The sequence below is a fragment of the Diplodia seriata genome (assembly GCF_021436955.1).
Source record: "Diplodia seriata strain FDS-637 chromosome Unknown scaffold_9, whole genome shotgun sequence".
NCBI lineage: Eukaryota > Fungi > Ascomycota > Dothideomycetes > Botryosphaeriales > Botryosphaeriaceae > Diplodia > Diplodia seriata.
In genome coordinates this window covers 1,573,773-1,587,886 of record NW_027117316.1, presented here as the reverse complement: position 1 = coordinate 1,587,886, position 14,114 = coordinate 1,573,773, and the positions used below count along the sequence as shown (strand labels likewise).

Genomic DNA, 14,114 nt, shown 5'->3' with positions numbered 1-14,114 from the left:
TAGGCCAGCTTCCGAGAGCGCGCGCGTGGCCGTTGTGAGCCAACCGCGCGCCGGCCCTGCATGCGAGTCCCGGCCAGCCCTACTGCGGCTGTCTCAGCTTGTGTGGAGAACAAAGAAGGCTTCTCAGATCTCGGTTGCGGTTTCGCGGTTGGCCTGCTGCCTCGATCCATTGGCTGTCGTGCGTTACTCGCTCCTGTTCCAGCCACATGCCGTTTGTTTGGGCGGTCTGCCTTTGTTCCCTCTTAAGCCGTGCCCGTCGTGCTCATTGTTTGTGCCTCTAGCCTTTGCTCGACCTCACCCGCGACCCTTTCACAGAGCCGCAACAATGGCTGTTTAATTCTGACAATGCTCTTGTTCAACTTTCCTATTGTCCTATTCTAACAAGTCGTGCCGGACTCGACCTACTTAAACATTTCTACTTCGCTCGTGGATTGTTCTATTCATTTCTTCCAGCGCAATCACTTCACGCTTTCAACGCACCATCGAGATCTTGCAGGTACAAGATTTCAGAAGTGGCACCAACGCCGTTCCGAGCATCGCATTAAACAAACAACTTTCGACCATGACGAACTCCATCTTCGGCCTCCTCGCCGCCGCCCTCCTGCTCACGCAGGCCGCGGCTCACACCTGGATTGAGCAGCTCGCTGTCATCAAGGACGGTGCTTACGTCGGCAACTATGGCTATCCCCGCGGCTACCTCTCTCGCACCGACCCTGGCTTCAACGGCGGCGCCAGTTCGCAGTGGCTCCTCCCTCCTCTCGACTCCGCCAGACTCCGCGTCAACGACTCCGATAACCTCTGTCGCAAGGAGCAGCAAACCCAGACCCAGACCGAGAAGTGGCCTCGCCTCAGTGTCGCTCCCGGTGACTATGTCGCCATGAAGTACGGCGAGAACGGTCACGTCACCCTGCCGGACAACCAGAAGGGCAAGCCTGAGAAGGGTGGCACTGTCTTCGTCTACGGCACTACCGAGCCCAATGACGATGAGAAGCTCACGACCGTGCTGAAGTGGACCAAGGACGGCACTGGCGGCGACAAGCGCGGAAAGCTGCTGGCGACCAACAACTTTGACGATGGCCGCTGCTACCAGATCAACTCGGGCCCCATCTCCACGCAACGCCAGAAGGAGTTCCCTGACCCGAACCCCGGCCAACCCGATTCCTACAACGAGCAGTACTGCGAAACCGACGTGCAGATTCCTGAAGACCAGGAGGCCGGCAAGACCTACACTCTCTACTGGGTGTGGCAATGGCCTACTGCCGCGGGCAAGGACCCAACCTACCCTCAAGGCAAGGACGAGTGGTACACTACCTGCTCTGACGTTGACCTCACCAGCGCCAACAGCCTTCAGAGCTTCGCTGCTGGTGGCACGCAGCAAAAGTACAAGCTGGATCAGCAAGACCCTCAGAGCAAGGCCGTCAGCTCCTACAGTGATCGCTCTGCGTTGACCACTGATCCTGCCCAGGGAATGGCCGCTGCTTCGGGTGCCTCTTCGGGTGCCTCCAACGCTGCGACCACTCCTGGCACGACTCCTGGCTCGACTCCGAGCTCTTCGGCTGCCAGCGCTGCCACGCCTACTGCAGGCGCTTCTGACCCGCTCGAGACCGTCTTCGTCACCGTTACTGCCTCGCCCACCGCCAAGAGCATGGTTACCCAGATGGTTACCGTTACGGGACCCGTCCCGCTCGTCACGCAGTACCTGACCAGCACCATTGGACTTGCCGCCCGTGGTGCTTCCCGCCGGTCCAAGGCTCAGGTCGGGTCCGAGCGCCGCTCTGTCCACCACCGCAGGGGTGCTGCTGTCAAGGTCGACAGCGATGTCAAGCCCGACAGCGAGGAAGAGCAGACGGCACCGATCGGCTTCATCGGCACCGAGAGCATTGTCGGTCGCCAGGTTGCCACCGGTGCAGCTCCGTCAACGATGGCTGCGCCGTCGCTGATGACGACCATGATGATCCTCTTCACGATCGCCTACGTTTTTGCATAGATGGCGGAACGATTCACGACTGATTGCATAGCGATGGAGTAATGACCTTTCACTTCTTATGACCCTTCTCTTCTTCTGTAACAGTTTTTCGTCGTCATTCGTTATCAGAAGGGCCTACCACTGGCCTGGGCATTCCCTTCTGACCACCCTTTCGCTGGCGACATTTTATTGGGTGGCTAGCTGCATTTGGGTTCTTTTGGCTGCATATCACTATAGAAACGAGTCACCGCAAGGCATCAACGGACAACGGAGGGGCATACGCCCTGGATGGGCTGGAAGATACCCTATGGCTACGGAATAGAAACACGATCAATGAAATTGTATGAGCTAGATTCAATGCGAACAAGTGTGCGCTGTGCGACGTGAACAAGGTGGCAACGTGTTGCTCGGCAGCAACCAGGGCGACGGCGCGCGATGACGCTGGCGGCTCCACGGCTGCAGCCCGACGTGTTCAGGGTCCTGGCGGTGAGGGCGGTGAAGGCAGGCGTGCCAGGCCCCAGCCAATCGGGGCGGGCGGCGGCTTAGGTCAGCGGCGCTAGGCCTGAAGAGGCGCAAAAGTAAACACACAACAGCCCGGCGCCCGGCAGCAAGAGCGACTCCCGGCGCTGCGTCAAATCCGGGGCTCAACCTGACGACTGCGAGCGACTCCGGACAGCGCCTGCGCCCGCGAGCTGCACACCACCACGCCGCTCCAGCACCCCACACCATGGCCGACGGCGAGTCCTCCATCTCCGTCGCCGTCCGCGTGCGGCCCTTTACCATCCGCGAGGCCGCCCAGCTCGTGAAGAACGACGATGGCCCGGTCTTCCTCGGCGACGGCTCCCTAGCTGCTGCGCCGCCCAAGCTCCATGCCAAAGGCCTGCGTTCCGTCGTCAGAGTCATTGACGACCGCTGTCTGTAAGTCGCCCCAGCCCCTGTGCCCGCTCGTTTTGTGCCGCGATCTGCATCCGCTCACCACCTGCTGCAAAGAGTCTTCGACCCGCCCGAGAGCAACCCGATATCGCGCTTCTCGCGCAGCGTTGTCCCGAACAGCAAGAAGACAAAGGACCAGACCTTTGCTTTCGACAGGGTTTTCGATGACAACACTACCCAAGGCGATGTCTACGAAGGCACCACCAAGCCGCTCCTGGACAATGTGCTGGACGGCTACAATGCCACCGTTTTCGCATACGGTGCTACGGGCTGCGGAAAGACGCACACAATTACGTATGTGTCGCAGACATTACTGTGTCGAGAAGCCCAAGAGTTAACCCAGCCGCAGGGGCACCCCGCAACAACCCGGTATCATCTTCCTCACCATGCAGGAGCTCTTCGAACGCCTCGGAGAGCTGCACGAGACGAAGGCTTCAGACGTCTCGCTTTCTTATCTTGAGATTTACAATGAGACCATCAGAGATCTGCTCGTCCCTGGTGGTAGCAAGGCTGGCTTGACGTTGAGGGAGGATGCCAACCAAGCAGTCTCGGTTGGCGGCTTGTCAAGCCACAGGCCGAAGAATGTAAGAGACACGTGCTCGGGGGGAAGTAATAGCTAACCGACCCCAGGTTGAAGAAGTCATGGAGATGCTCGTCCGGGGAAATCATAACCGGACCATGTCACCTACCGAGGCTAACGCCACGTCCTCCCGTTCTCACGCCGTGCTCCAAATCAACGTATCTACGAAGGACCGCAATGCCTCGGTAAACGAGCCACACACTATGGCTACTTTGAGCATCATCGATCTGGCCGGAAGCGAGCGTGCCAGCGCCACTAAGAACCGTGGTGAGCGCCTGGTTGAAGGTGCCAACATCAACAAATCGCTCCTTGCTTTAGGAAGCTGCATCAACGCTCTGTGCGACCCTCGCAAGAAGAACCACGTCCCCTACCGTAATTCGAAGCTTACGCGACTTCTGAAATTCTCCCTCGGCGGAAACTGCAAGACTGTCATGATCGTCTGCGTCAGCCCTTCAAGCGCACACTACGACGAGTCTCAAAACACGCTCCGCTACGCCAACCGCGCGAAGAACATCCAGACCAAGGTGTCGAAGAATATCTACAATGTGAACCGCCACGTCAAGGATTACCTGAAGAAGATCGACGAGCAGAGACAGCTGATCGAGGAGATGCAAGCAAAGATGAAAGATCTCGAAGGAAGTGCATTCGTCAAGTTCAAGAAGCAGAGCGAGAAGAGGGACAGCATCGCGAAGGAAGGCATCATGAGGATCCGCTCGGCTTATGAGAATGCTGGTGCTGAGAGGCAGGACCGTGTGAATACGATGAAGAAGCTCAGGCAGGTCGAGAGGCGCATTTCTATGATCTCTGCGTGGATCGCTGGATTCGATACCGTGTGCGAGCAACGGGAGGATGAAGAGCCGCCGCAAAGCTTTGTCACCATGCGCAAGACCGCTCTAGGCATCCAAGCAGAGCTAGAGAGCACTCGCCAACACTTCCACCAGCGGCTGGCGAAGAACAACTGGGACCGTTCTATCGACTCAGCCCTCCAAACCGGCATCCGCCAGCTGAAGGAAGCTGACGCAGCAAACTGCAGCGCCGACGTTGCAAACCTCATGAGGGAGGCGGAGCTCCTCAGAGCCAACGCTGACAGGGAAACCTATGCCGCTGTGTTGGAGCAGGATAGGGGTGGAGATTCGGCAGTGATCCAGATGCTGCTCCAAGCTAATTTCGAGGTCGTGACCATTCTCGGCCAGATCATGGTTATGGATGAGGAAGCGGCTGTGCGCGCAGCGAAAGAGATGCTGGGCAAGTTGGTCTCTTGCTGCTCTGAGGCCGCCTCCCAAGTCATCAAGCCTGATGGCGGCCTACCGGTCACTGAGGCCTTCCCGCCAACTAGCCGTGGCACGCCAAAGAGGCGAAATCCTGTCAAGCTGGTAGCGCCTTCGCCGATGAAGCTGCCTGTTCCCGTATGGGAGAACGCCTACTCTTCCCCTGCTAAGTCCATGGCTTCTCCCCGTAGGCGCAAGTTCAACGCCCCGCGCAAGGGCCTGAAGGTCACGCCGAAGAAATCTCCCAGCAAGCACGTAAAGCGCGGCGTTCGCTGGAGGGATGACACTGATGATGGCGCCCTCGTCGAGTTCCAGGCTACGCCGCAGGCTCTCGATTACACTCCTCCTCCCGGTTCATCTGCGGAGAAGTCCATCAGCGGAATCCCTTCTTTGGCTGAAAGTCTTGACTCATCCCCCATCCCTGCACCGCCCAATGTAGCTTCTCTCGAGGTTAAGCCCGTCCGCCCCAACAGTCGCTTCCAGACCGGCTTTCTCTCGAAGAAGCCATCGTCACCCTCGCTTCTGCCCGCATTCTCGTCGGATTCAGAGCGTGAAGGCTCTCCCCTGCGTGAACTGGAGCTCAACAAGGCGCGCGGCCGTTCGCCTCTGCACGTGTCGTCATCCAACATCCCTTCATCGTCCGAAGCAACTCCCAATGATTCGGATAAGGCTAGCGCCACTTCCTCTGACGACGAGCGGTCTTGGCTCCACCGTGTCAGCAAGGGCGATGATCAGAACGCGGCACGCAAAATCCGTACAGCTATCAAGCGCACTTCGGTAGGCGAGAGGGCAAACATGCTCGGTTCTCACAAGGTGCATGGTAGCACCGGGTCTGCACGCCTCAACACTCGTAACAATTTGAAGAGCCCTCCAACCGCCCACGCACGCCGGACCTCTATCACCAAGGGGGGTGCGCCCATTGCCGGTGCTCGCCGCGTCACGTTGAGCGAAGACAGAGGCCGTGTCGGTGGTCTCGCCTCTGGTCAAGCTTTGAGGTTGGGAGGCGCCCGTGCGGGTGGTGGCGGCAGCCTAAAGGGAGATTCGAAGAGCGTCTGGCGCTAAGACTGTTGCCCATTACGACAATGCTCTTGATATCGGGCTGAGAACTCTTTAGCTCGCTGCAAGTGTGAGAATGTGTCGGGCTTGCTTTTTGATCATGCTATGCAGTACCAGACTGAGATAGGACACCTTACGTCCAGGGGATTTCTTGGTTTTTCCTTGATTGTCTATTATCTCGGCGAACAGGACCTGGCAACTTTTCACGGCGTCTACGGATGGGAAGGAACGGTCGGCGACGGTTTACGGTACGGAATATGGCGTCACGGCAGATCTGCTTTTCACTGTTTGCTTTGTATCGAAGGATTTTCTTGTCCAGTGCGGACAAGATCTCTCCTGCACTTTGCAAATTTGTCATTCCTACCAGGGGGGGGCTAGATACGGGGAAGTTTTCCCCTGATCAGTTTCATCCGCCTTTGGATACGATCGGAATAGTCTTCTTAAGGTTTCCCTGGATAGGAAGTGGAGAGGCTTCTTTTGCAGTTTTTCTTTATTTCCACTTGTACGATATACTTCATTGGCGCGTTTTAGGATCGTTCTCTCATGAAAGAGCCTTCCAAGTGCTGAACGATTGATGGGATAATTCAAAACAGCCCTGGACCCTGTGTGATTCTTTGCCCCGACTTCTCGTTGATCAATATGCCTTGTGTGTTAGAAGGATCAACACTAGAAGTACTGTACAACTTGGTATTCCTCCGGTAATGTCTGTGACACGGGTGATGTAAGTAGGAATTCTCAAGTGTACATATAGTAGTCTACTGGCGAAGTGGACTTCCGTCAATACCCGCTGTCTTAGAGGTACATCTGACTGGCTCAGACAGCAATGTAAGTATGATTCAACCTCTGTATCTTTGTGGCCGATGTAGATTGGTTTATCAGTGTTGGTTAATACGTATCTGTAAGCCGGAGGCTCCACCCGCTTCCGCAAGGCCGCTGTCTAGAGGGTGAGACTGCCGGAACCTCTGCGCTGTCCACCTCGTTTGACCGTACCGCTCCAGTTGAAGCTGTGTTCATTCTTTCGGACGAGGATATGAGCCAGCGAAGCCATCTTATTCTGTATCCGACCTTAAGCTCGACGACGTTATCCCCAAAAACAAGCATGAAAATGCCTCGGCTCAACACCCCAAGAAGCACCCTGCTGTGATATCGAGACCATCCGAGTATTCACGGACGCGGTGGAATCCTATGCATTCTGGTCTTTTCCAGGTGATGTGAGGCAGTACGCACGAGGTGAGATTGTGATAGCAACAAAACTCACCCCAAGTTGTCAAGCAACGAGCAGTTTGAAGGAGAGAGCGAAGTCCATTATCATTAACGTTCCGAGCTTTGAGACGAAAAAGCGATGAAAAAGGGTGGGCTCGTCTACGATGACAAGACTCGCGGAAGATAGCCAACCCAAAACAGCTCGAGGAGCAATTTTCTTGCGCAACGAAAATGAAACACCAGTGAAAGATAACGTGCCGCACACATTCGATCTTATATTGCCTCCCAGATGTGGATTCCCAACGAAAAGATAAAGGGGGTTGTTTTGAACCACAGAAAGAAGAAGATGATGAAGAAAAATCAAGAAGTAGACGCCATTGCTATGCAAACCCAAGATCTTTAACCAGCGTCCTACAGGAGTCCCAAAAATGCTTGTGCACCCAATGTCCCCTCACTCAATCTTTTGCTCTCTCTTCCCTACCCCTCGTCGGGCACCTCCAAGCATTAAGCGCGTTTCAACGTGTGTAGACTGCGAGGCTTTTATGACTCTAAGCCTTCACGCTCAACGCGATTTCGCAATCTTCCGTGGTATCAATTCGAAAGGGAAAGGAAAACAGACAAGAAGAAAAGAAAAGAAAAAAACCTCCCGCAAACCTCAGTGCCAATTCTATCTTCAGACTTTTTTTCACACGCTTCTCAGATCCTTCCTCCTTCGACAATCTCCCTCCCAATGACCTCTACCTCTCCGGTCCCGCTCGTTCTACGCCGTTCTAGCACCCACCTGAACTCCGGTGGTCGCCCGTCCGATCCGTGGCCTTCCGTTTCGATCCGTTCCTTCACGTACGCCACACTATCCATACCTCCGCTGCTTGTCCGGCTGTGTCTCTCGCCGCCAGACTTGCGGTGCGGATGATCGGCGAGGGTGGCTGAAGGGGACGGAAAGGACGGAGACAGCGGGGAAAGAACAGCGATGGACTGAGAGGAATCGCGGCTGATGGTAGTATTGCTGTGAAAACCGAGAGGGAAATTATGGCGCTGATCGGAGGATGAGGGGCGGGGTTCGGTCATTGATGAACAGTTGGACTGCAACTGTTGTGTTGAGGCGGGTGAGAGTAGCGGGGCGGAAGCAACATTCGATGCGGATGCTGACGTAGAGTGCGCGCCACCAGCAGAGGTAAGACTCATGGGAAGGGAGTTCGTAGAAGTGGTTGAGATGGCAGAGGTGGGGACGGAGACGGGGATGTTTCCTGGCTGGTCGGGAAGGAAGTATTCGTAGTTCGTATTAATCTGGTGAGGGACCTTCTTCTCAGCGGACGGGACAGGGCTCGTCACACTGTCTTTCTCCTGTTGTAAGCTGCTGCGCTTACTCTCGTATTGGCTAGTGTCTGATTCAGAGTCTGCTTTGTTGACTTCTGATAGCACCGTCTCGGTTTCATCTGGCTCTTTATCGTCTTCATCATCCTCGAGGAGTTCAGTGGGCTCATTTGGTGTTTCCTCAACTTCAGGAAGGTCCGTATAGGTATCCAATGCGCTCTTTGCCCTCGTTGCGACCGGGCTGCTTCGGCCAGGGAAGCTACCCGGAAAGTAGCTCAAAGGGCTCGAGTTCCGTGGGCTGCTGTTAGCACTTCCGCCAGGACTCGCGGCACCGGCGGCACCAAATGCTCCCTTTCGCAATTTCATCAACTGCTCAAAGCTATAGTCGTAGTCATGGTCGTCTTCGGAGCCTGGCGGAAAACCATATGGACTCATTCGTGCCAGTTGTGCGATTCCAGGCGATGGAAGGGCGCCGGGCCCTGGAATACCGGCGCTTGTGGGACCCGCAGACAATGGGCCCATACCAATAAACGAATTGCGGGTACTGTACTCTGAGCGCTCCGTGATGGGCGTGAGATTGGGCTCCCTTACTGCGTAGCGGCCGCTAACGCTGCGTCCTACCATGTCTCTGGGCCCGAAGTATCCTCCGTAAACAGGGTCTATGCCTCCACCTGTAGACGCGTAGAAGCCGAACTCAGAGCCATACTCGCCTTCGTAATCGTTTGCCAGCGCTTCAGCATTCGCAGCAGCGATGATTGGATCGTCCTCGAGCGCACTGTCGTAGTCATCGAACCCACCATCTCCAAAGTCATCGTCATACTCGTATGCGGATGGATCGAAGCCCATGTCTCCGATATCGTTCATCGCATTGGGCGAGAACGTTTCGGTAGCAGCGCTCACACGACTGGAATCCGGGATCAGGCTTGGGGCAGTATCCTGTGAGTCGCGAACTGTGTTCCTAGTCTGCTGTGCTTGCTCTCCCTCCTCGTCCTCGTCGTCCTTGCTTGGGAAAGAGACGCTGGTTGTTGCAACACTGCTTTTCCGCACGAACCGACCGTCCGCCTCTGCTTTCTGTGTAGCTTGGACCAGGGCACTGAAGTAATCCGTGGGGTTGTTGAACTCCAAAGGATCCCCGGCGGCCTGGAAAGGCGGGCCATTTCCACGCACGGATGGGTGCGGCGCCAGTCCAGTTTTAGACGTATCATCATCTTCGGGATTGAGGTCATCTGGACCTGACCCGGCATTTTCAAGAGGCGGAGACTTCATAACTGGTGCGGGACGTTCGTAGAGCGGATGATTCGGATCGTCGAAAACGGATTCATCGAACTTCTCATCATGCTCTGGTGGATCTGGCTCTCCAATCATACCATCGTCAAAATACATATCGTCGTCGTCGTCCAGAATGTTGATTCCGGCCGGCTGCTTTGGTGCTGTCTGCTGTGTGAAAGTTGAGCTAGGAGGCGGGCTGAGATGTGTTTGGCCGAGTTCGTTGGCGACTTGCTCAGGCTCGATCAGTCCGAGCCCAGTGGCTTCCTTGCTGCCTTCGTGATTGCCATCTACAGGAGGAGCACTCAGCGGGCTTGGTGCAGGTGCGAGTTTCTGGTGGTCGTCGGCGGTTGCCGAACCAATGACGTTGCCGAAAGCATCTCTCGGTGTAGCAAGCGACGAGCCGCCAGCGCTGATTGGGCTGAGAGTACTGTTGAATGGAACTCTCGCGTTCACCGAGGTGATGTCGTATGATGTCAACCCGGGAGCTATTGCGGCGTTGCTGTAGCCTCCGTAGCCTCCGTACCCGTAATCGTCAGGATATTCGTAATCTTCACCTATCGTTGGAACCTCCTCTTCAAACCCTGGGAACAAGTCATCATCTATGTTGTCGTAGTCAAACATATCTTCTTCCTCGTCGCCGTCGTCGGCACCCCTGTTCTGCTCCCGTGACGCAACCTTTTGCCGGTGCTTCTCCTCAAGTAACTTTTCCTGCGCCGCTGAGTCGACCCCTGCTATTTGGAAGCTGAAGCGGGAGGCCCTGCTCGTCATGTGTGTTGGAAGGCCTGCGGGTTGGAAGCTAGAGTCGGCTCCGGACGTCGCTCTTGATCGGGATTTTGGCGACGCCTTCGTGGCGCTTGATCGTTTTGATGAAACGGAGACTGGCGAGGTAGGACTTGCCTCTGGAACTGTTGCCAGTCCTCCCGGGGCATCATCGCGGATCGGCACTTGATCGAGCGGTGGCGGTATGGATCTCCGCACTATGTGAGGAGCATTTGTGGCTGTTCGAGCGAAGGGAGGTGCGGGAGGCTCCGGTTCAGAGTTGGGAACTGCATTTCGTGCGAGGAAGTCATGGTTCGCAAGCGTTTCCGCGCGGATCGCCGACTTTCGTTTTTCGTCGTCTGCCTCGGTGTTGTCGTCGAAGTTTTCTTTGAACACAGGAGTGTGTGAACGGTCACGTTTCGACGGACTACTCTCGTCATCTCTCCGCCGAGATAGTCTTCCAAGGTCAAAATCTCTGACACGGAACGAATTGTTGGCTGCGGGGTCGTAAGACACCGCTCTCCGAGGCTTGGGTGCGCTAAAGTCGTGCACAATGTGACCTCGGATACTTGGGTCAAAGTCATCGCCAAGCGCCATCGCCGGGACGACATTATTGTTGCGGTGAGTAACGAGACTCTCTTCTGAAAGATGTTGCAATGCCTGGGCAGATCTTCTTCTGAGCAGTAATGACATAGGATTAAGTAAGTTGAGACCTCTCTTGCCACTCTTTCCATGCTGAGCCGACGCAGAAGGTTTTCCGGAGCCTGACATCTTCTCCGACAGTCCGGAGGAAGATAGCGAGGACTGACTCATCATGTACGGGCTCTGGAAGGACGGCACAGGCGCAGGCGCGGATGTGTCACCGTGCGAGAAGGACGGCACCTGGTCTATCAACGGGCCATTTTGACCGGCACTTGACTGTGCTCTATGACCCCTCGACCTAAAGCCTGTCGGGGCGCTCACTCTCTTGCTCGTCGCCACTGTGTCGCGCCAGCTGTCCGGCGCCAGCACCGAGTCCGGGGACGGTCTGGGTTGTTCAACCGGCGGTGACAAGACTTGGTGACTGCCAGCAACGCCGTTGCTGCCGCCTTGCTGCGCAGGTGTTCCAGAAGCCTGCAGCTGTTGCCTCCCAAGCTCTTGAGCAGCGCTAGCAGCCGGTGGCGGTACTGACCGCCGCTTGTTCCGTGGGACCTGTTTTTGGGGCGCGGGCGGCTCGCTCCGGCTGGCGATTCGCGGGATGGGCGGGAGGACGGGCGGGAAGGGGCTAACGGGAGAATTGGAGGCGGAGCTGCTGTTGTCTGCGAGGTGGAATCGGTGGGGGTTCGGAGGCTGCGGAAGCTGGGGGATGCTGGTGGGCGAGAAGACGTCCTGGAAGTGCTGGGGATTGGTAGGCGAGATCTGCGATGACGCGGACACGGGCGGCTCAGGTGAGGTTGGCTGCGAGTGGGCGCGGCGGTGGTGGGGGCGCAGGTAGGAGAAGACGTTGGAGGGCGCCATGCCTTCTCGCGGCTTGACTTGGAGCTTGCGCAGCGTGCACCCGCGAGCAGAAACGGACGCAGCCAACACACGTCGTCGCGCTGGCGGCCTGAAACGCGGGCCTGATGCAGGGCGCCGCGCACTTGTCTCGTCCCGTCGGCGGATCCCTCGGGGCTCGCACGCGTGTGCTCAGCGCGGCTTGGGCGTGGGCTGGAGCGCGGGGCCACACGCAGTCATGGTCGTCGCCGTGGTGGTGGAGCGCGCTCGACTGCCACGCCGTTGGCAAACTGTCGCTCTGGTGAGTTGTGCGTCCGAGCGGAGCCTTATCACTCGCTGGGCGCGGGATGCGGCGTCATTGATGTCGGGTCCGTGGGTACGAGATCGCCAGCATCGCAGCGGGTGGTGGACGACGTCCAACTGGCCCGGGGTGTCCGAATCGTGCATACGCCGCGCACGCGTCCCGATGAGCCCGCCGAGTCGCATTCCTCATGCGCTGCAATTTCACATGTGCCGCCAGCGCCCTCTTCACATGTCCCAGGTTTTGCCCTGCGTCCGGGACATGAAACGGCGCGCACAGCTCTCTAGCGCGGCGCCACCCACAAGTGCGTGCCTGAGACACCCGGCTCCATATTTCGGCCTATTCTATGTACACCAACCCGCTGGTATCCCCATCCCGCGAAACAAACGCCAGACACCATGCTGAATATCCATCCGCCCCTATTTCTCCTTCTTGCTGTCCGTGAACCCGCTGAATCCGCTGACCTCGCTGCCCGGCGTCGTCGCCCCGCTGCCGCTGCCCAGCTCCCACTCGTTGGTGGGGTTGCTACTTCTCCGCCGCTGCCCCCTCTCGCGCATCGCCCCGCGGATCTTCTTGCTCACCTCCTCGAAGCCCCCCGAGCTGTCCAGCGTGCTGAAGCCCTGCAGCGGGAAGCCCCCGCTCCCCGCGAGCCCCCCGCTGGAGTTGGTTCTCGACCGCGGCTTGCTTGGCGTCGTCGGCCGCGTTGCGAAGAGCGCAATGTTGCCCAGGTTCTTGAACGATTCGTTACGCGGCAGATGTCCGTCCGCCGTCAGGCCACTGCCCATGCTCGTGTCGGTGACATGGACGTGCGACTGGCTGGGAGACGAAGGCATCGACTCGAGGGAGTATTCGCTGTCGCGCCGCTTGAAGTGCTCGAGCTTTGGAGACTCGTCGTGGAACGGGTCCGCAACGATCCTGGCATGGTCGAAATCGGGGTACATCTCGGGGCCTAGCTCGTTGATAACGTCGTTCAGCTCACGCACTAGGTCCGCCCTCATCACCCTCAGCCTGTGCAGCGTGTTGCTGGACGAAGGATTAAGCGAGAGAGCCAGTGGTCGCAGTGACTTGAAGATGTCCATTCCGACCTCGCCGAAACGGAGAGCTGCGTATGTGATGGTCGGGAAGAGGATCCAGCCACAGATGAAAACGGCCCAAATTGGAACCGATTCCGGCACAAGGCCTCGGATACGGTTACGGTAGGTCCAAGAGGCGAGCAGAATCGTGTAGAAGTTGTAGAGGAGCGGAGCGAAAGCCATCGATACAAGGAGCTTCCAGGTTGCCACCACGTCTTTTGCCTGGATTTTGACCGTCGAGGCTGCCAACGCTTCCTTCGACTTCCTAATAGAAATACGCTTGCCGGCGATGAAGACCGGCGCGAATAGGATGAGTCCGGGCAGCACGCCGATGGACAGCAGAAGGAGCTTGCTGAAACGGTACAGCAGCATGAATACAACCTTGTGAATGGAGAATGTCGCATACTCGACCTGATGATCGCGAACATTCAGCATCATCAGCTTCTTGTTGTACGCGAGGACCGACTGCTTCAGGTTGACGATACGGGGGTCATCCTTGTATCGTTCGTAACCCTTCACAAGCCGACGATTGAGCTCAATGACCATGGGAAGAGGCAACTTCTTGCCCTTCGGGTTGTAAAGGCGGCGAACAGCTTGGATCAACTGCAAAAATCATTAGACGTCGGACGATCCTCCTGAATTGATAACCGGAGACACATACCATCAGTGTATCGTAGTCTGGCGCAGTTACCGTAACGGCGACCAAAGCATTGTAAACATTTTCCAGGAGTTTGCCCACAGCTTCTCTGCGCTCTCCCTGCTTGTACAGCTCGATGAGCTCCTGAGGAACTTCGACCGGCGTACCGAATTCGATAACAGCCCTTGAGCGGAACTTGTGGGCGTGGAAATAGTTCATACCCACAGGCACGATTTTCAGACCGCTATTCGGGTTGGCGGCCAGAGCGCCAAGAGCCATAAT

General features: G+C 57.0%; 4 protein-coding genes across 4 annotated transcripts; 2 read left to right on the top strand and 2 right to left on the bottom strand.

Moving 5' to 3' along the window:
* Positions 1-562: 562 nt before the first annotated feature.
* Positions 563-1,987, top strand: SLS55_008913 (uncharacterized protein; the record flags this gene model as incomplete). Its single annotated transcript, XM_066780318.1, has 1 exon — positions 563-1,987. One exon carries the CDS (start codon positions 563-565, stop codon positions 1,985-1,987), a length of 1,425 nt encoding a protein of 474 aa, XP_066629547.1.
* Positions 1,988-2,693: 706 nt separating this feature from the next.
* KIP3 (tubulin-dependent ATPase kip3) lies at positions 2,694-5,809 on the top strand (the record flags this gene model as incomplete). Its single annotated transcript, XM_066780317.1, has 4 exons — positions 2,694-2,884; positions 2,957-3,193; positions 3,249-3,483; positions 3,530-5,809. 4 exons carry the CDS (start codon positions 2,694-2,696, stop codon positions 5,807-5,809), a joined length of 2,943 nt encoding a protein of 980 aa, XP_066629546.1.
* A 1,893-nt stretch (positions 5,810-7,702) lies between these two features.
* On the bottom strand, positions 7,703-11,845 carry SLS55_008911 (uncharacterized protein; the record flags this gene model as incomplete). The annotated part of the gene is made up of 1 exon (XM_066780316.1): positions 7,703-11,845. One exon carries the CDS (start codon positions 11,843-11,845, stop codon positions 7,703-7,705), a length of 4,143 nt encoding a protein of 1,380 aa, XP_066629545.1.
* A 696-nt stretch (positions 11,846-12,541) lies between these two features.
* SCT1_3 (Glycerol-3-phosphate/dihydroxyacetone phosphate acyltransferase) lies at positions 12,542-14,111 on the bottom strand (the record flags this gene model as incomplete). Its single annotated transcript, XM_066780315.1, has 2 exons — positions 12,542-13,798; positions 13,857-14,111. 2 exons carry the CDS (start codon positions 14,109-14,111, stop codon positions 12,542-12,544), a joined length of 1,512 nt encoding a protein of 503 aa, XP_066629544.1.
* Positions 14,112-14,114: the final 3 nt, after the last annotated feature.